The sequence below is a fragment of the Cricetulus griseus genome, assembly GCF_003668045.3.
Source record: "Cricetulus griseus strain 17A/GY chromosome 1 unlocalized genomic scaffold, alternate assembly CriGri-PICRH-1.0 chr1_0, whole genome shotgun sequence".
NCBI classification, from domain to species: Eukaryota; Metazoa; Chordata; class Mammalia; order Rodentia; family Cricetidae; genus Cricetulus; species Cricetulus griseus.
The window spans coordinates 141,523,734-141,545,725 of NW_023276806.1; the positions used below are offsets into that span (position 1 = coordinate 141,523,734).

The 21,992-nt window shown below is 37.4% G+C and overlaps 1 protein-coding gene and 1 long non-coding RNA gene across 5 annotated transcripts in view; one reads left to right on the forward strand and one right to left on the reverse strand.

The window, feature by feature from the left end:
- Positions 1-21,992, forward strand: part of Trhde (thyrotropin releasing hormone degrading enzyme) — a 353,366-nt gene that overhangs the window by 219,971 nt on the left and 111,403 nt on the right. Inside the window, exon 7 of the mRNA XM_035451580.1 lies at positions 17,015-17,080. Within this exon, the coding sequence (XP_035307471.1) occupies positions 17,015-17,080 (66 nt within the window). The remainder of the gene's footprint in view (positions 1-17,014; positions 17,081-21,992) is intronic.
- The window catches only part of LOC118239554, a 56,556-nt gene that overhangs the window by 23,996 nt on the left and 10,568 nt on the right, over positions 1-21,992 (reverse strand). The gene's annotated exons all lie outside the window — the stretch shown is intronic.

Sequence of the window (21,992 nt, forward strand, 5' to 3'; positions counted from 1 at the left end):
AATCCTTAGAGGGATTCTATGTTATAAGTTCTGAAACCCATGAAGCCTGGGTAGAGAAATCCATTGTCTGGCACTACCTGCATCTCCCATAGTGTGAGAAGCTGTGCAGGCTTCTGCAGAGGTCCAAATGCAAACCTGCTGTGCAATTTGGTTGTGACTGCTTCTGTATTTCATTTTATATCAGGATTCAGTTAGTTTAGTGCCAACCAAATATCTGGCTTGAAGTTAAGAATTTTTGGTATGTGTCCCTGTGTTCAGCACCATAAATCTAGGCCAAACTATAACCAAGCATTTGAATGTTTGTGTTTGTTTACATGTTCCCTAAAATGTTTTCCAAACCTTCGATTTTAAGATGATATGTTCGCACATTTATTGATACATAATGTTCCTTCTGGAAGGTCATTTAATGCAGCAGGAAAACTTGTGACTGATTCACAGTGGTTGAGATTATTTTGGTTATCATGTCCATTTAAGTTGGTGTTGAGGGGATTAGCATATTTAAATATTATAATATTTGAAATAATAAGATCAGTTGATATTTATGATTATGTGCATGGTCCTTTTCTATGTTATTTATACAACTGAATCCTTTGAGTCTTACAGCAGCATGATATGTACATTATTACCACCCCAGATTTGTGATTGTACAATGTTACCAAGTCAGGAAATGAAAGAAGTTGCAATCTGCCTCTGGCAGGTGTATCTTTAGTTAACTACAACCTGATGATTATCTTCTGAAATTTTTCTTGAATGTTTAGAGAGTACATTGCCCATAAAATATGATTTATCAACTTGAAGTATTCTAGATATAATTTAGTGATGGAGATAGCAATAAGAATGGATTCACCAGAAGCGAGGTCTGGCTTTCCAGTCCTCTGAGACTTTTGGTTAACATTCAAATTTTATTTCTTGTTGCTTCAGATAGCAACAACAGTGAATTTGGAGAATTTTTTGTTGTGTTTTATATTGGAGAACTTTTTAAATCTTAAATCCTTAGCATGGTTCCCTAATTTTCAGTAGTGATACTATATTAAATACTTGCATTATTTTTTAAAGACAAGGTCTCAATATGTAGACCAGGCTGGACTTAAACTCATAGAGATCTAATTACCTCTGCCACTCAAGTGTTGGGATTAAAGGCATGCATCACAACCCCAGCCTTTCCTTCTCTCTCTCTCTCTCTCTCTCTCTCTCTCTCTCTCTCTCTCTCTCTCTCAGTTTCTTAGATATTTTAAAATAATTTTTAAGATTTTTGTTGTTTGATTAAAAATAAACTTTTTTGTAAAAAGTATCAAACAGTAAGAAGTATGTTGGACAATTTTCATAAATGGTCTTTTTGAGATTGTAAATATAATAATTACAGCATGTCTCCCTTCCTTTCCTTTTTCCAAATTCTTCCATAAACCCCTCCTTCCTCTCTTTCAAATTCATGGTCTCTCTTTCTTTTAATTGTTACACGAATATGTATATTACTTTTAAACCGAGTGACATCTCTCTTTTTGGAAATCATGGACTGGCCCCCTCTCCTGAGTGGCCCCAATTTCTCTCTTCAAACTGAAGTGCGCATCCCTTCCTTGGTTCCTGGTTATTCGTTAGACCATATTGATGGAGAAATTAGGAAAATTTCAAGAACACCCTTGGCATCTTTGATGAAAGTCTCATGCAGTTCTGTCCTTCCACAACCCTAGAAAGCCTAGAAAGTTCTCACAAAGCTCACCATCTAATGAACCAAACTGTTGGTTCCCCCTCCCTATTTTTTAAATTTTGTTCCTAATTCTACTTGTGCTAATATTTCTCTGTTTTTTACTTTTGCTTCAGAAAACATTCTTTTGTTTTTAAATAATTTTTAAGTTTGAATTATTTTACAATCTGATTGTAGTTTTCCCTCCCTCCTTTCCTTCTATTCCCTCCCCTCCCCCCATCTCCTTCTCCTCTGTTTCTCTTTAGAAAGGGGCAGGCTCCAATGGGTATCAACAAAGCATGGCATATCAAGTTGCAGTAAGACTTAGTACCTACCTCCCCTTGTATTTAAGCTGGGTAAGGCAATCCACTATGAGGAGTAGGGTCCCAAAAGCCAGCCAAAGCATTAGGGATAGCCCCTGCTCCCATTGTTAGGAATCACACAAGCAGACCAAGCTACACAACTGTAACATACATGCAGAAGGACTGTCAGTCCCACTCAGGCTCCCTGGTTGGTTCAGATTCTGTGAGTTCCTATGAGCTAGGTTAGTCATTTCTGTGAATTTTCATGTGATGTCCTTGACCCCTCTGGCTCCTACAATCCTTCCTCCTTCTCTTCCTCAAGGTTCCCAGTGCTTGGCCTAATGTTTGGCTGTGGGTCTCTGCATCTGTTTCTATCAGATGCTGGATGAAGGCTCTCTGATGACAATTGGGGTAGTCAAAATCTGATCACAGGATATGGTCAGTTCAGGCTAAGTATATACTATCGGTAGGCGTCTTAGCTGGGGTCATCCTTGTAGATTCATGGGATTATTCCTTGCTTCAGGTTTATACCTGACCTTGAAAAGCCCTTCCCTCATATTCTTTTTGCAAATTTTTTTAATTTGAATTAGAAACAAGATTGTTTTTACATGTCAATCCCAGTTCCCTCTCCCTCTCCTCCTCACCTACCACCCCCCCAACTAAAACCCTACCTATCACATATCCTTTCTGCTCCCCCTGGAGGGTGAGGCCTTCCATATGGTGTCATCAGAGTCTATTGTATCCTTTGGGATAGGGCCTAGGCCCACCCCAGTGTGTCTTGGCTCAGGGAGTATCCCTCTACGTGCCTTCCCCCATTTTCCTGTCATCTCTTTCAGTTTCCCCCTCCATCTACCTCCAAATCAGATACATCACGTTCCCATTCCAACCTCCACCCCCCTTCCTGGACCATACTAGAGATCTTTTCTATTTCCTCTTCCCAGGCAGATCTAGGTATCCCCCTTGCCCTCTGTTTTGGGCCCTCCTTGTTACCTAGCCTCTCTGGGTCTGTTTACAGTAGAATGGTTATATTTTACTTTACAGCTAGTATTCACTTATGAGTGAGCACATACCATGTTTGTCTTTCTGGGTCTGGGTTACCTCATTCATGATGTTTTTTTCTAGTTTCATCTATTTGCCTTCAAATTTTGTGATGTCATTGTTTTTAACAGGTGAGTAATACCCCAGTGTGTAAATGTACCACTTTTTCTTTATCCATTCTTTTGTTGAGGCTGATTTCAGGTTATGGCTATTACAAATAACGCTGCTATGAACATAGTTGAGCAAGTCCTTGTAGTATAACTGAGCATCCTTTGGGTATATACACAAGAGTGGTATAGCTGGGTCTTTCCAATTTTCTAAGAAACCATCATATTGATTTTGAAAGTAGCTATACAAGTGTGCATTCCCATTAGCAATGCAGAAGTGTTCCCCTTACTCCACATCTTCTCCTGCATAAGCTGTTAGTTGTGTTTTTGATCTTAGCCATTTTGACAGGTGAAAGATGGAATCTCAGTGTTGTTTTGATTAGAATTTCCCATTTCCCGGATAGCTAGGGATATTGGAGATTAACCCTCATTTGAATGTGAGCTTGGTGAAGATCTTTTCCCATTCTGTAGGCTACTGGAGAAAACAGTCTTATAGCATTGAGATCCAGTGTTTCTCCCCCCACCCATCTCATTTCAATGTCTTTTTGGTGATCCTGGTGCAGGCTGGAGCCATGATCTGGGTCGAGTGGAAAATTAGGCATGAAGGAAATAGAATATTTTTTTCATATCTATAGAAAATAAGAACAAAGAGTGACCAATTTGTTTCCCCTTTATATATATCGTATCACAAGAAGGTAAAGTTGGCTTTTAATATTTCAAAATAAGAGGATGGTTGATTTTTTTAGGCTTCTAGTAGTAACTACAACCAATGTTTCTTATATTGGCAGCTGGAAATAAAGATTGTGGAAAGAGAGATATATCAAAGAAGCTGAGGTTTAAAGCGGTGATAAATGGACTGTGATGTACATGTTTTCGAGGGAAGTGTTAATAATAATTCCTTGTAGGTCTCAAGGGGGAAAGACCACAGCATATTTTTATGAATGTGGGGTATTTGTTTCATAGAGCTGTTGTTCTCAAACTGATTTGTGGATGCCATTTATATGATGTGTGTTTGGATTTTGAGACAGAGCCTCACTGGGGTAGCCCAGGCAATCCTTCTGCTTCAACCTCAGGAGTGTTTGGATTGCAAGGAGTACAACTACAATGATTCCTAAGAGTTATTTTCTTCCCATTAACTCTGACACTGAAGCTTTGGTTTAGCTTTATGACAGTAAACTTTAAATGCAAAGACTAAATAATGAATTTCTTATATACAATTGCAGAATTTATTACAGTAAGATTGTCTTAAAATAAAAACCCAGGCTTCTTCTTTCTTTCTGTTCCTGAACCACCACTGTCAGGAGAATTTACTTCGTGATAAATGGCTGGCTGCTTTGTTCTCCTGGACGATATGTTTTTGAGTTTTGGATGTCTCTAGGGACAGGATACATCTGTGCTTTGCCACACTGAAAACAAAACCCAAAAGCTGGAGGCAAAAGCTGTCCTTCTGTTTTACAAGCAGGGGTAGCTATGGGATTTTCCTCATTGACTGACTTCTAGATGCTATCTAACCCACTTGCCACTGCCCTCTGCAGCATAAAAGCATCCAAACTGAACTTATGACTTGTGTTTTTCTGGAGGAAAAGAAAAGGAAGAGATAATCCATTTATCAATGAAGTACGTGAAGAGGATAATTTATTTTCTTGAAAACAGGTGAATGTGCTTTGGTCAAACTTTAATCTTGGCATTTCATCCCTTTGTAAACTTGTCCTCAAGACAGAGTAGCAGAGAGGAAGATAGAGAAAACCTTACTCAAGCCATTATTTCTCTTATTTTGAAAACATTAATACAGTAAGGTAATTCCTTTACCTTTTGGAAGATCAGTCATAGCATGTATTAAATGCAAAAACAAAGATTCAAAAATGTCATCCAGTTTTCATGTCCTTGCCATAAAGAAATTGTATTTCTTCTTTGCCCTTTTTCATACACACACGGGTGATAAAATGAAATGCAGACCACAATGGCTTCATTTCCTATGTGAATTAATTGCAATGATCGAAAATCAGTTTGCTGGCATTGTCGTGTAATGCATGTTTTATTTATTATGGATTAAGTAGGATGGTAAATGCAGTTTTATAGCATAGTGGTGTTAGGAAGCATGGCTTTATTCAACATTGTTCTTGAACTCAGTGGTAGTTCTTCTGTGTAAATAATCTCATCAGCCTCTTGTGTGAGTCCATCCTTGAAGAATTCCTCATATGGATGCTTAATGAAAAAATATACTACACCTTTGTCCTTGTCAGTGGTGTCAGAACATATGAGAGGCTCAGAGCAACAGCTAGGTAAGGCATCACTGCAGGGGGATGTCCAGAGACATTTTGTCTGAATGAATAAGTGGCTTGCACAATTCCATTTTCATATTAAAAAAAAACCCACAAATGACAGTCTTGAGTCTACAAGAAGGACAGGGTTATTTATGCTTCTATCTATTAAATCTCATTCATGTGGAACATATTCCTCTCATTTTGGGGAGCTGACCTCCAAGTTCCAAATCTTCTTGAATTCTTGAATTTCCTTCATCTTGTATGGATGCTTTTTTTTTTTTTAATTGCTGGGCAATGATGCATGTATCTACCAAAATCTATAGTGAAGCCCATTTGATCCTGGAACTTCTTAATTGGACCAATAAGCCATGGATGTTTCCACAAAGCATATGGATACGGTGCTCTCTGATATTTTTACTCCTACATGTCATTTTTCTCTTCACGTACACCTGTGGCCATTCTCCCAGGAGGTTATTGTAGCTTGGAGAGTTTACAGATGGGAAAGACTGCTGGTGACTTTTCTTGGTCAGCAGGCTACATAGCACTTTCTAGTAATATGAAAGACAGCCATCAAGTTAGAAACTCTTGATATCTGCATGCCCCGTGTCCATAGTATATTTTTTACTTTCAACCCATGTCCTCTGGTAGGAACAACATTCCCTGTATAGGGTAATAATACCTTTTACACTCTTTTATGGAGGAAGCTTACAAAATAGTAGATTTCCTTTTGACTTTTTCAAACATCCTTACTGTTAATATCCCCTCCCACGTTATCTTCCTCCCTCCTCCCATCCTCCACCCCACGTAAATCTCCCACTTTTCCTTTACCGCTTCCTATTACCTGTGTTCTACTATTCCATACTTAGGATCTTTCTTCTTCCTCTGTGAAAATCTCTTCCTTATTTAAAAAAAAAAGTCATAAAATGACATGCATCCAAAACTCAGATGCCACAAACACATTGTTCACTGTCTGATCTAGAATGTGGGCTATGCATCATTCATTTTTTTAGGTCTAGCAATCATGTAATAATTATCAATGTTCCAAGTAAAAATAGTCTGTAAGTTGACCTTGGCCTGCCCTTTCCTTTCAGGCGTTGGTACTTGTGTACATGATGCCTTTCGTGATGAATATCTATATTGGTATTTTATATATGTTATTTTATATACAAGTGGAATTTCCAGAAGCATTCCACCCAAACACACACATATATTCACAGCTGTTTTCATCGATTACATAGTAGTTTCTCAGCATCATCTAAAATTATGAAGTTTTTATTATTTTTAGTTAATTTATTGTACTTTTTCTAGAAAAAAAGTAACATCTTATAAAAATCCCTTAAAATTCTGCTTGCATTTAAACCTGTTTTAAAGAGGGTAAATTTAGAATTTATGATTTTTTTACATATCTTGTTAGCCTTTTTACTTCTTGATCATTTTTCAAAGTTGAAATGTATTGAAAATTCTTTTTTTAGCTTAGAAGAGACAGCTGTTTTATTTTTTTAAGCCTACATTATATTTCATTTTTTTAAAAAAAATTTATTAGTTCAAATTAGGAACAAGCTTGTTTCACATATCAATCCCTTTTCCCTCTCCCTCCCCTCACCCCTACCTCTCCTCCCCCACCCCCGACCTACCCCTGACCCCATCCACCCTCCACTCCCCAGGCAGGATAGGGCCCTCAATGGGGCTCCCCAAAGTCCACCACATCATCCTAGGCTGGATCTAGGCCCTTCCCCATGTGTCCAGGCCAAGAGTGCATCCTGTCACATGGGATGGGCTCTCAAAGTCCCTTCTTACACCAGGGAAAAATGCTAATGCACTATCAGGGGCCGGCTAGAGTGCACAGGCCTCCTCATTGACATCCATGTACAGGAATCTGGATCAGTCCTGTACTGGCCTCCCAGAAAGAAATCAGAGAAACCTCACCCTTCACAATATCCACAAGCAACATGAAAATTCTTTTTATCAGAGTTTTCATATAAGTATGAAAGTTGATAGAAATCATATCAACTTTAACTTTTAACATTTTCTAGAGTTAGATCCCTACTCTTCCCCCTTAATATCACTCATTTGCATGGATTTTCTTGTTTTTTTGTCTTTGATGATTTAAAAATCTAGAACTTTCTTATTGTTCTTCCTTTATAGATTCCTATGTTTCATTTTGATCTTGCAATTGTTTCTTTGTGTCCCATTTTGTTAACTTCTGCTCTTAGTTCTATCCTTTCATGTCCATTTATCTCTGTATACAACATCATGTTCATCCATACTCTTCTTTGGTTTTTCACATAGTCTCTCTTTGTAACTCTGGCTGTCCTGGAACTTATTCTGTAGACCAGGCTGGCCTTGAACTCAGATATCTTCCGGCTGTTACCCTTGAATGCTGGGATTAAATGTGTGCACCACCATGTCCAATGAAAGTTCCTTATTTTCTTGTCCCTGGCCATGTGGTCTTTTCCTTGAATGGAGGCTCTTAGTCTCCTTGTTTGATTATCTCTCTCTGCCTGAGTACTGTAAATCTATGTGGTACCTGTTTTGGGATTTCCACCTGTGTCCTGTTGCTGCCTCAGCCCCCAAATAACACACAGAGACTCTATTAGTTACAATGTTGTTGGCCATTGTTTATGGTTCCTCATTGGCTAGCTCTGTCTAAATTATTAACCCATTTCTAATAAACTAAGTATCTCCATGTGGTCTTATCCTCTCGGAGAAAGGTCCAAGAACCTCTTACTCCTCTGGTATCCTATATCTCAATTGTTCAGTGTCTCCATAGAGAAGAGTAGGAGAGATTTCCTGCTTGTCCCTGTTTATATACTGATTCTGCCCTGCTATGTCACTTCCTGCCTGGATCACATGGTGACTTCTCTTTACTGTATTTTCCAGAATCCTCCTCAAATCTTAGTTCCACATATCTTGCTTCCCTATTGGCCAACAGTATTTTATTCACTAACAAATCAGAAAGACATGTACACAGAAGGACTTCCCCCATCAGGTACCAGTGAAGAATATCTACTATATTTTATGGCATGAGAGCTGAGTACCTGTGTATTGGCTGGATTGCCACAATCTGGATTTTAGAGTTGAAATTAACAAAGACTTAATAGATATACCTCTTCTAGTTAGGATTTTATTTAACTGGTAATGGGAAAGTTATAGTCTCAATAAGTGGTAGGACTGCTACTAGTATAGATGGATAATAAGAGCTATATGTAGTATTACTTATGTAAAATAATGACAGAAACTCTATTTCATATATGAAATATGACTTTGGAAGTGAAGAAAAACATCAAGAGTTAACATAGCATCTAGAAGTGTCCTATCATATGATTAATTTTAAAAAATGATTAGGAGCCAAGGGCCTGAGACATGGCTGAGCAGGTCAAAGCACTTTGCCTCTGAAACTCAGTGAGCTGCATTAGATCTCTAGAACCCATATCAAGGTAGATAGAGAGAACTGATTCTACACAATTTTCCTGTGATCTCCACATGCACATTGTGGCACAACCTCCACCCCTAATTATACAAAAATATCTCTAAAATTTACAAAAATAATGTGTAAGTATCATTGCACTTAGTGTAAGTAGCATGGCAATAACATAAGACATGGTCACACAAGAAAATGAGTTTAGTTCAAGTGGAAGCGACTATTGGTTATTTGGGAAGATGAGGAGTATTAAATATTATTATTGTTATGATGATGATGATGATGATGATGATGATGATGATGATTGCCTTGATTATGACCTTAGGATGGTGGGTAAAAGCAAAGATTTTAGGAGACAAGGAAGATGATCACAATTCAATATAGCCATATTGAAGTTTGTTATATGGCAAACACTATTCCAACTATTTTATGAGTAATTTTAATGAGTTGTCAAAAAATACAGGTGGGCTTTCTTCTAGTTCTCAATTGAACAATACAGCTGTCGCAGTCATTACTACTACCTCTTAAGTCTAATAGTATATATTTAAATCATCTCTCAAGCTTTAGTTGACACTAGAAGCAGGGTGCTTAGCAGACATTAGGCCTCTGAAGTACTTATTAAAATTAGTTTGATGTGACCCACAGGATGGATTTGTGAGGGTGAAAATGCATCTGGGGCTGTCATTATGAGACCATGAAGTAATTCAGCTGCACAAAGTTAGAGGCTTGGCCTCAGGAAGTAATAAATCAAAGAGGACTCCAAGGTTCTACGCGTGGGTGATGGAGCAATTGGGCATTCATTTTGCTTTCATGATTAGAATTAATTTTATTTTTGTTATCATCCTTTGCCTACTCTTAATTCCTTTTTCTTTCTCTCTCTCTCTCTTTTTAAAAAGATTATAATTACAGTCAACTAAAGAATGCCAAGAGTAGGAGAAATAGTCTTCCCCATGGAAGATCACACAGATTTGTTATCCAATACCAAATGATCAGCCTTGAAAACAATATATGTTTATATAGAAACATTTCACAGACTGAGCAGCTTATATTTATGCATTGATGTACACACAGACATATGTATGTAATAACAGCTAATGAATAAAAGAAGCCATGAATTTGAAAGAGAAGCAGGAGGGGAGCATGGCAGGGAGTTGATCAGCATGTGAGTCAGGGAAATTCAAGATTATGTATGCTCCTCCTCCACCCCATTTTTCACATACTATCTTTGAAAGAAGAAAGCATCTTTTCTTTACAAAAATCATGGGAGGATTTAATATATTCTTTTCCTTCAGACCAAAGATACTCTGTATTAACCAATTATGTCAGAATGTTGTACTCTATTTGTGTCCATGCTTAGTGAATAGATACCTTTCTGAACGTTAACATTTGAAAAGCACTTTGATTTTGAAATCAATATGCTAACCCTTTCAACAATGTAGTCTACAACAGGAATTTCTTTTTGTGTAGGCTTCTCTGCTTTTTAAAGAACTAAAATTAAAAACAACAGAGTATATGGCCACTAGTTCATATGAGAACCCGGACTGACTGTGCCCACAGATAAAGAGCAAATGATCCTGCCCCTTTGCTTCAGTCCTTCCCATCTATGAGGTGGAAGCAATGATGTGGGGTTACTCCCTTTCTTCCAGCTAAACACTGGAATGAACCATGAAGCATATGCACACAGCATAGAAGGTTTGCTAGCTAGAGACTCGAAAAGAAACTTCCAGTTTTGTTGATACTCTTGTTACTAGAGTAGACTGAGTACCAGGTAACATCTGACAAACCAAAATTAGATTATACTTGTGGGGAATCTCCATATGGCAAACTGCCCTGCTGAATTAATCCTGATCTTCTAAAGGATAGACACCATGATACATAGAGCATTACTGGTCAAGGGAACAGGAGGAGTCTGAGAGATGCACTCACCACAGGGGACACCCAAGCAAGGGAAGGGTGGTGGAAGGAACCATGGGATAGGAGAACTCCAGGTGAAAGCCTATTACAGGAAATAGCTCCCAGACCAGAGGTGTCCTTGAATCATATCCCCACTGCAGGAGCTTCCATTTCACTGGAATAGATGTCCTTTGGTTTTTCTTAAGCAGTCATTGACTTGGAGTAAGCTGAGGATGGTGGCTTTCATGAAGGAGAATGCAAAAGCAGCTGGCGATCTGAGCAGTGTGTTTTCATGTAGTTTCAACTTTCCTAGCCTTTGATTTGCACTGAACTAGTACTAAAGCAGCATGGTTTTCTTAGTACATAAACATGCCCAGTTCTCCCATGTCCTCCAAGTGTCCACTTTATTTCCAGCCCTAAAGTATTGGAAAGCCATTTCACATCTATTGGATTAATTTCCTTTCATTCTCTGCTGTCAGAATGTTACTGATTCTAAAATGAACAATTCTAATCTTCTCTTCTCTTTTCTTTTCTGTAGCAGCCTTTTTCTTTTGAGCTACCAACCATCTCCCAAATCGTCACACAGAAACTTATTAGTTTTGATTGCTCGGCCTAGCTTCGACTCATTTCTGGCTAGCTCTTTTAACTTAACCTGTTTCTCTTTATCTGCCTTTTTGCCTAGGGGCTATATACTTTTCTTTCCTTCTGTATATTTTACTTTCACAGTATGGCTGGCAGCTGGCTGGCTTCCTTGTTTTATTTTCTCTTCTTCTTGTTCTTCCCAAGCCTATAGATTCCCCCTCCTATTTATTCTCTCTGCCTGACATGACTGACTGTTCTTTCTCTATCTAGCTTTTAGCCATTCAGCTTTTTATCAGCCCAATCTGATGCCTCAGGCAGGCAAGGTGAAACAAGTGCAAACACATCTTTACATAATTAAGCACACATCCTTACATTGTTCAGCAAATGCAGCACAAACAAATATAACACACCTTTACCCAGTTAAAGTTTCATTCTGCTGCCTAAACGGATATAACACATTTTTTGCCTAGTTAAAACAATATTCCACACATTTTCCTCTCTAGGTTCTCATTTTGTACAGTGATTTTTAAAAGGGCCTAGGTTCTATCTTGATTGCAAATCCTAAAACAGTAACCTACATCAGTTAAAGCGAATGATTTCGAGTTGGATAGAAGTGGGTTTCTAATCATAGCTCTTTCACTTAATTTGGGTCAATTTCAGCAAGCTATACAAACTTTTAAGCCTCAAACTCCTGATTAGACAAAATAATGATATCTTCTTTGTTCTATCGTAACTATATCACACCACGGTTCTACAGTGAATGATGCATTCTGAGTGATTTCTGCTCACACAGGACTTTTTCTACAGCCCCACAGGTTCCACTCCTTCCCACCCCCTGTAGTTCTTTTGAATTTAGTTCTACTCTCCGGATGACATAATCTAAAGACTGCCTTTGCATTGTTGAAATGAGACAGACCTTTGCTTATCTGAGAATTACGTGTGTACCAACAAGTGTTTTGGGTGTGGGTCCACAGTGGTGAAACAGACTGACAGACTATACCTTCTTTCACAACTACAGACTGCTGTCCTGAGACTGTTTCCATCTGTGGTTTAGTCTCTAAAATCTTCCTACCCTTTCCCTTTTCAGTTTTCCCTCAGGAAAACTATGCTCTTTCTCTCAGAGACTCACTTAAATTCTCTTCCTTTTCTTGGAAGTTGGTTCTAACACTCATTTCTTGATCTTCATGTCTCCCATCACTATCTCTACTCAATCATTATTTGTTGGAACAACACTTTCTCCCATATTAAAAAAAAGGCTGGATGGTGGGTGGTGCTGCACACCTTTAATCCCAGTGCTCACAAAGCAGAGGCAGGTGGATCTCTGTGAGTTCTAGGCCAGTCTGGTCTACAGAGAGAGTTCCAGGACAGCCAAGGGCTACACAGAGAAACCCTGTCTTGAAAAACCAAAAATAGCAAAACACAAATGCCTCCTGTTTATATGCTTTTATAATTCTTAATTGTTACTGACTACATTCCTCTGTTAAATATTATTTTCCCGGAAATTGGAAGCACAAGTCTCAACCACGTCTTCAATGACTCCGCTTGTGCCCACATTGCTTTCAGCTGTCTGTCACACTCTGGCATCCCGGTTTGCTTGTTTGCTTTTAATTTGATTTCCCCAGTGCTTATCCTGAGCTCTACAGGGAAGACTATATGGTCTGTTGAAAGTCCTATAGATTCTGTTTTCCATTGTCTTCACTGAAACAAGATCACATGCCTCTGGCATTCTTACCTACTCGTAACCCTGTCTATGTCTCCAGCCCTGCCCTCTCCCACAACTCATTTCTTTGCTGCATTGCTTTTCCAGTCCTCTGCGTTTTTGCCTACCTTTAAAACTACACAATTTTTCAAGTGATTTTTAGTAGTTTACCTACTTTCTACTAAACTATGTATATATGCATATCTTCTAATGTCACCCCTATCTTAGACTAAAATTCAAACTTACTCTGTCACATTTGTTAAACTGTTTTGCTACTACTCATTTCTCTTGTTTGTTTCTGGTTATCTTACCCATTCTGAGTATCATGCTTAAGCAAGTATTTAGCTCTTACCAGTTCTGGGGTATCATACTTAGGCCCCACCCCTTCCAAATATTTAGCACTGAAATTCATACTTCTAAAATATGGTCAACCTATTGCCCACACAATCCCATACTATGTGTCTTTATGGCTTTCTATCTATATGAAGTCTATACGTCAGGATTTTCACCTCCTCACCTGCCTGGCTGTGTAAATTCTATCCCTATTACATCATGTAGATGGGGCTAGCACAAATGTTACTCTTTAGACCCTTCAACCCCCTATGGATGAGGTGTGCTAATATCATCCCTATTGGTATTCTGTGAGATATTGAACAAACTACAAACTCACTAAACATATGCTTAGGAAGTAATTGAGTTTGGAAGATTACCTTCTCTTAAAAAGTGATTACATATTGTGAAAACATACCAGAGAAACAATAAAGGCTATATCCTTGATGAATAGCTAGTATTCAAGAATACAAAGTAATTGCCATGTGTGCAGACAGTTTCTCTCTTTGTCAACCATTATTGAATTAAAGGAGCTCATCTTAGCCAACTGCAGGAAAGGGATGTGCCAAGTCTGAGGAAAGGAGGTCCTTTCTCTGGACATTTTTAATACCTCTGAAACCATTAGGTACTCAGATATTGCAAAGTAAAGATATATATATATATATAATATATATATATATATATATATATCAAAAAGAGACAAACTACTAAACAATGATTGAGTTTTCAAGCCTCTTATTGTGACACATTGTTTATGTTATTCTGTAAAAATCAGTCAGAAAACAGTCAGTTACCACAGTACCTCTCCTGGTCCTTGTTTTATCATCATGATGATGTTTCCTAAGAAGCAATCTGATTCCTTTCCATAAAGCTCCTCAAAGTGAGTAACTGCTCAGTTCCTTTTCTTGAGGCTGGAATTTTCAGTCACAAGTGATTATAGGTTGCCACTTTCTAAACGAGGTTAGTTTGGTGAACAGATATTCTCAAGATACAGAGAAATATGATTCAGCCTTCTTTAAAACAGAAGAATATGCGGAATTTAGCTGTGCTGTAAGGTGTGGCCTTTGTTATAGCTATGCATATTTAAGTGTCCTATACACTGACTAAGAACATCTGGTCAGCCCACCTGACACATCTTTGCAGACTTCTTTAAAATAGGCGTTTAAAAAATTAGCATTCACCAGAAAAGGTCAGTTAAATATAGAAGAGTGTAGTCTGCTCCAGGCAACATCAAAATATCCAGACAGTATATTTTCTGAAATGTAATTGAGTTATAGGACATAACAATAATGAAGAGTTCAGTGTTATTATAATAGTGTTGTTATCAGTTGAATATTGGCTATATTTCCATGTCTTATTTCTGAGCACCCTTCTCCAGCCTAGCAAGACAGGGAAAACAGTCTGTTCTTTATCATTACAAAGTAATCTTTTGTCATTAGTCCACACCAAACTGATAGCTTTTATAGCCTGAACAGGGACCAAGTCATCATTACCTGGAAGGGAACATTTCAACCATCTGAAGGTGCTCTTTTGTTCTGAAGGGAAGCTGGACCTGACTGCCTCAGAGTCTCTCACTCCCCAGGTGGTAAGGGTTAGTGCTGTGGAAGAACTGACAGGTTTTCCCTCAGGGTGGATAGACTAGATTGGAAAATACAGAGCAGGAGAGCTTGTCAAGGAAATTCTGGGAGCAGAGCTGATGCGTTCGAAAGGGGATTCTCACCTGCTCCCCAGATTGAGTCACAAATGCTTATATTTTATGGACTCATACAAGTGTGCAGAAGACAAAGAGCAAGAAGCAACAGAATATACATAGAGAGAGAAATGGGTAGAAGATGTGAGAGGGAGAATATCTGGAGGGGCATAAAATGCTATGGTTTGTCAGCTCATTTGCTGAGAAGATGAGATGATGAGAACATTCTTATTTGAGGAACAAGTCCTTCGGGAATTGAGATTTTTTTTTCTTTTGAGAGAGTGCTTTAAGGGTGATTGACTAATGGGGTGAGAATATTATATTGCCTCAAAGTTCCAGAATTAAAGGGAGCAGTTTAAGTGTCAAACAGTGGAAAATCACAGATCGTGTTGCTGGACTGACTGTGTGCAGCAGGACGGTGCAGGTTGCATGAGTGTTGTAGGATCCTCTCTTTGAAGAGGATATCCTGGGTGTGTGCTTTGAGCTGTCATAGTGGATCTTATCAGCATACACCATTGATGTGCATTAATAAAAGTTAAAAGAAAGGCCTTGGAGAAAGGAGTTACTGCAGTATATGCATTTGTAAAGATGGTGGAGAGGGACATGTAGGCACAAAGGAGTTTCCAATATGCCTAGACTGTCATTTATACATAAAGAATCACTGCTTCCTAAGACCTGAGCAGCTCAGTATAAACTAGTGACTTTTAGAAGACTAATTTATGTTTACAGATAGGTTTGTGATCACCCTGGCTTACCCCTTATTACTTGGATGGCTTCAGGTTGATTACTTAAGCACATTTTGCACTGATAGTATTCTGTTTATTATAATGGTAGTTCTCAAATTTTCTAACTTAGTGTTTTATTTCTCAGAATATATTAACCATATATACTTCCTGACATATAGGAGCATATAATTACATTTAGTCTCCATAAGAAATGTACATGACAAAAATGAGCCATCATGAAAATAACATTGATGGCTCACACTATCATTCAGATTATGTTTTGAACTGCTCTATGCACAAACACACACATACCCTTTTAATATATATTCTTTAGACACAAGTACTATTTTAATATGTATTCAACACACACATGTATACTAATTTTAACATACATACTTCACACTAATTTTAATGTATGTACTTCACATACATATACATACATACACACACATATATGTATACATACATGCATGCTAATTATTTAAGCTTCAAAACGGTCTCACTGAATAGGACTATTGGTAACTGCATGTTGAAAGAGAAGAAAATAAGTGAAGAGAGTCTAATAATTTGTCCTGGAAAAGTATTTAAAAAATATAACAGAGATAGAGTTTGAACCCAGAAAACCTGAGTGCTTCACACTTGAGTCTTCACTTCTGCCTTAGAGTATTCTCACTTGAGTTAGGAGTTCAACAAACAGCTAAGTTTATATGTTCATATGAATATTTATATAAATATTATATGTTCATATGAATATTTCTTTCATTTTGGTTTTTTGAGACAGGGTCTCTCTGTGTAGTTCTGGCTGTTCTGGAACTTGCTCTATAGACCAGGCTGGCCTTGGACTCACAGAGATCCACCTGCCTCTGCCACCCAGGTGCTTGGATTAAGGGTGTGCATCACCATCGCTCAGCTCATATGAATATTTGTTAACATGGGTGTCTTTATGTTACCAGATCATAGGCTTTTGAGTATAAGTACCGTGTTTTATTAAGTTTGCCATGTACCATATTCACAGAAGTATTAATTACTCCTAACTACAGACCATTTCTTGAGATACTGTCTAAGGGATTTTCATCTTAAAGTACTAGGTTTTGATCCAGAAAACATAAAGATTCACAAAACATGGAATTTTCAATCTGTAAGTGAGATATTGTTTCATGTATTTCTCCTTGAATATTTTATAAATAGAATATAGTGATGAAGTGAGCCATTCTTGATTGACATGTGGACTGTTAGAATCACACTAGTTGACATTCTTTTCTTTTCAATACCTTTCCCACAGGGTGCTGCTTTAATTAGAATGCTGGCTAATTTTATGGGCCATTCAGTTTTTCAGAGGGGATTGCAAGTAAGTAAAATGCTTTCTATTTTCTCCTTTCTTTTTCTTGTCATTATTTTAAGGTTATTTCACAGTTTGGGAAATTTCTAATACCAAATTGCTACTCTGATGGAGAAACTGAAGATATGCAAGGCAGGCTCAGTCCCTCAGTATGACAAAAGAAAAAAAACATTATCATAGAACACTCAGTGTTTCATCTGGCTAAACTCAAGCTGGTATATAATTTAGAGTTGTTTAATCAGCATTTACAAACTGAACTAATTTTTACACATGTCAGATCCTGAACTACTTATATAAGAGCTTCAGAAAACCTGCTAGTATTTAGTGTCATTGAGATGTTTAAGTAATATGAAAACAAATTGTTAGCTTTACTAAAATTACATAATTGAGAAAATTTTGTGCCTGCTCTTCAGTTACGTACTCTGTTTTGTTTTACTACTGATTACAGAGTTGCTATTTGTCCCAATGAAAATAAAATATGCTTATTTGAAAGACAAGCGGGTCATTTTCAAAGAAAGGAGACACCCTTGTGGTTTTTGTTATGTTGTTAGCTCCTAGAAGCCTGTTCTTTTCTAATGTGAGGCAGAAGTGCAGGGGGTATGGATAACACAGGTGGTAGGGAGGAACTGGGAGGGGCAGAGGGAGGGGAAACTGTAATCAGAATATATTGCATGAGAAAAGAATTTATTTTCAATAAAAGGGAAAAGAGAAAGAAAAGACAGTTGCATACACTGCATTTAGGGTAATAAGCATGAAAATGTAAGGACGGATTTATTTAACAAAATTATTTAAAAATGTAGAGCAGAGATAACTATAGAAAATTAGAACTTTGAATCCCTTGAATCTGCTAGAGTAAACCACTCTCCTAGTTGCCATGATTGATGAATTATTTATGATGCATTCTGCTACTTAGAAGTGTCCTTTAAAGTAAATTGATGTTCACCTGAAATACAATTATGCTAAGACAGAGAGAGCAATCAATCTTATCTGTTCTTAGTAAGCTTTTCATTTTGAAATTTAAATAAACTGTAACTGGGGACTGGGGTCATATTTTTGTAGTAGAATTTGATCTTTATCAAAAATAAGCTAAAAGATAAAATACAAAGGCAAGAGTTAAATTTGATGTGACAAACTGTAAATTTAATGCAACAAGTAAAAGGAGCATATAAATTCATTGATGAATAATTTTCCTTACAAACTACTTTTGCAGATTAGTTTTAGCAGGTATCGGAATTTACTTTAATCAGCCCTTTCAATACAGATGCCCTCAGAATAGCTGAATCCATCGAATGTATTTGCTGAGGGATGTAGGTTCTCTTTGCTAATGGATGAGGACTCCATTCTGATCACATAGTTTAGGAAACTTTTTTTTTTTTTTTTTTTTTTTTTTTTGCTTCACCTCAAAGAGTGCCCTCCATGAATATAAACTATCTGGAGGAATATCCTCCCTTATCCCACCTCTTTGTTTTCCTCATCGAATTGGTAACGTGACAGTTTCAGAAAACATTTAGGTTTTCATAAGGGCAATATAAATTGAATTTGGATCCCTGGTGGCAAGCTGATATGAAATCATTTTCTGCATACAATTTTTATTATTTCTCTTTAACTGTGTACATGTTATTTGCTCATCAGATTGAGTGACTGTAGTTAAGCTATTTGGGAAGAACCTTTTTGCAGCCCTTTTCCTTATCCTGTCATATTTTCTGTGGGATGTAAAATGTATTATTTTGAATGCATCCTACGTTACATCCTACATTCTGTTCCACTGACCCAGCCTGTTCAGCTTTATCTGAAACTGCTAAAAACAAACAAACAAAAAAACATTAAAATAAATTTTCATCTGAAGCTAGTGTCACCGTGCAATTTTATGCTCCAGTACTTGATTTGGTTAATTTTCAACCAAGGGAGTCTATGTCAACACTGCATTTCATTTGCCTCATGGCATCTCATTCATCAGGTGGATCTGTATCCTTCGGTACCTTGCTTCCAGCTTCATTTATATGGATCACTCAAACTGATTTAGTGTATCAGCAGCAGTTTGGATTAGTTTACAGTAGATCCTTCTGTCTGGGTGATACATTATCATCTCCTGTGCATGAAGATGTATGGGGTGCATTTTGGAGATGACCTCCTGAACAGACACTTCATGTCATGGCACTGAGTGTTGGGAGGGTTCATATTAATAAGCTTGCCATTCACAAGGCTCTGGGGAGTCTTAAATTACAAGCCATTGAAAGGGCTACTCTACGATGTTAGCACTTAGCTCTGAATTAAGTCTATTAATTGTTTTTACATTAACCATGGCTATTTCTATGTTGATAAATGAAAGTTTATTATTTTCAGATATAGTATCTTTATATTTACTGGCTCAGCCAACATCAAACTGCAAATGTGGTGTGCTGTTATATGTTATTCTTCCTTCTTTCTGTACTTCCTCTTTACTTTTGCTTTAATTTTTTCCCTGTGTGCACAAACTATTCCCTCATGCTATGATATGATACCATGCCAAGATAGCAGCTTCTTCATTATCTAACTAAATTTGTGTTCTGATGATAATTTTCCACATCTGGATGGGCTATCCTAAGCTTTATTTTTTGAAACAAAGCAAAAGTAAAAATTTGTTATGTATAACTTATCTAGTACGTCTCTGGGTCAGTTTATTATATATTCAGATTTTCTTAGAAGATGTTTGAGCAGGCATTCAACAATATTTTATATATTGCACAGTAATTTGTGTAGAAATATGTATTTTAAATTTCCAATTGAATATAAACCCTAGAAGGCTCCTAGGAACTCTAAAAGTTTTTGAGGAAAAAACTGTTTCTGGACAATTGATTTCAGTGTGAAACTGAGACTGAATTGTAAAAATTAACCTTGGATTAGGGGGTGGAGCCAGCGACTAGATGACAGGAATTAGCCATAGAGAGGATGGAGAATCCAGGAATACAGATGGAGAGATGCACAGGAAGGAGTAGGGAGGGACATCGAGATTCCCAGGCCTTTTTGATTGGGATGGAAGGAGAGAAGCTTTCTTGCTGAGGCTCTAGCCAAAAAGAAAGGGCAGATGGTTACTCTGAAGCTTCTCTGATGTAGCAGGTTTTCACCTCATGTCTGACTCCTGAGTCTTTATTGGTAAGGTACTGACTGTGGTGCAGCAGGGCAGAGATGGTAGATAAAATATCAGTAGATTCAGGTACGGCTACTAAGCCAACAGAAAAAACAACGGAACATTTTTGTTCTTACTATTTCTATAACCTACAGCTAAGCTAATCAGAAACCAAGGAGAAATATTAAAGGTGTAATAATGTCAAATTGCAAAGAAATTATTGATTTTTTTGTACATCTTATTTTTCATTTACTTAAATGTTCAAATGGTTTATTTTTTCATGTTCTTTAAGGAAAATTATCTTAAACCTATTGTTTTATAAATAAATTATATACATAAGCTAAGATCATTTCATAATTTTGCTAATAAGGCAGCTTTAGTTTTTGTGTTTGAATTGAAAGTGGAACTTGTAAAAATGAACCTAGTTTAACCTTTTCTGTTGTTGATTATATGTGCCATTCATAAATAATATATCTCAAGACAGAGAGTGATTATATTTTTTGCAAGCTCTACATATCTACTGTTATATTTAATCCATTACACAAAAAAACGACAGCAGGCATTTTGTGGGAAGCTTCAGGCAACAGAATAAGTGGAGAGAAATAATTCTCATTTCTCTTAATTAATGCTGAGCCTCCTCCAAGTCATGAAATGTCTCGGCCTCCAACCTTAGAGTTATAAAATGCAAAACTAAATTTTCCAACATCTTTTCCATCCTTCATGGTTTCTAAATATAGGATTTATTTAGGGCAGTTGATCAATTAGGCAGTTTTATTTGATATTTTTAATTTGGGACAGCTGTTTTAATTTGATGGAGGTGTACCATAAACTGCATGTGGAAAAGGGACTTCCTGTTCTTGAGCATCCTGGTGTCCTGCTGAATGTTATATTCTATGGCCCTCAGTGTTCACAGCATTGCAGCAAAGCAGCTGTATCAAACCAGATGGGCATCTGTAGCACTGTTACAGATTTTGCTAATAACGTGTTTTGTTTTTCTGGTATAAAATTCGACTTATGTTGTCCTGGGGTTTAAGCTACATATTTATTTTCCTGCTTTGCTCCAGATATTTAATATTTTTCTTGTGATTAATCTATGGTTGACTTACATGATATTTGTTAAGGGTTTTTTGAAATTTCTTGATGATTTTCATAACATACATTGTGTTTTTTAAGGTCAGAATTTCTAGTTGTACTCCTTCACTGTGGAGTTGACTCTATTTATAGGTCTGGTGGCAGGACAGTGTCCTGGAGGCTGGCTTTGAGAGAATTAGTACTCCCTTTGCTGAATGTTATTAAAGGGAATTCTGACAAGGGAGGGACTTACTCACTCAACAAAGGGAACTGTTTTTAACAGTAGGCAGAACTCAGGGGAATTTAGAACTTTGAAGCCCGTGTTCAAAGCTTCTTGCCATTTGTTTTCCCATCTATATCCCATTCTTCACACAAATAGAATGAACACATATGCTATGTTCCTATTATCCTCTATCAATCCTGCCTCCTTTAAAAGACAGGAAACACTTGTAGATAGTTTTCTTTAAAGGTGTAGAAATACTTTTTTTTTTTTTGAGACAGGGTTTCTCTGTATCGTTTTGGAGCCTGTCCTGGAACTCGCTCTGTAGACCAGGCTGGCCTTGAACACACAGAGATCCATCTCCCTTTGCCTCCCAAGTGCTGGGATTAATGGTGTGCACCACCAACACCCAGCTAGAACCACTTCATTTTTTTATTTTTATTTTATTTTATTAGTTCAAATTAGGAACAAGCTTGCTTCAGATGTCAATCCCTTCTCCCTTTCCCTCCCCTCCTCCCCAACAT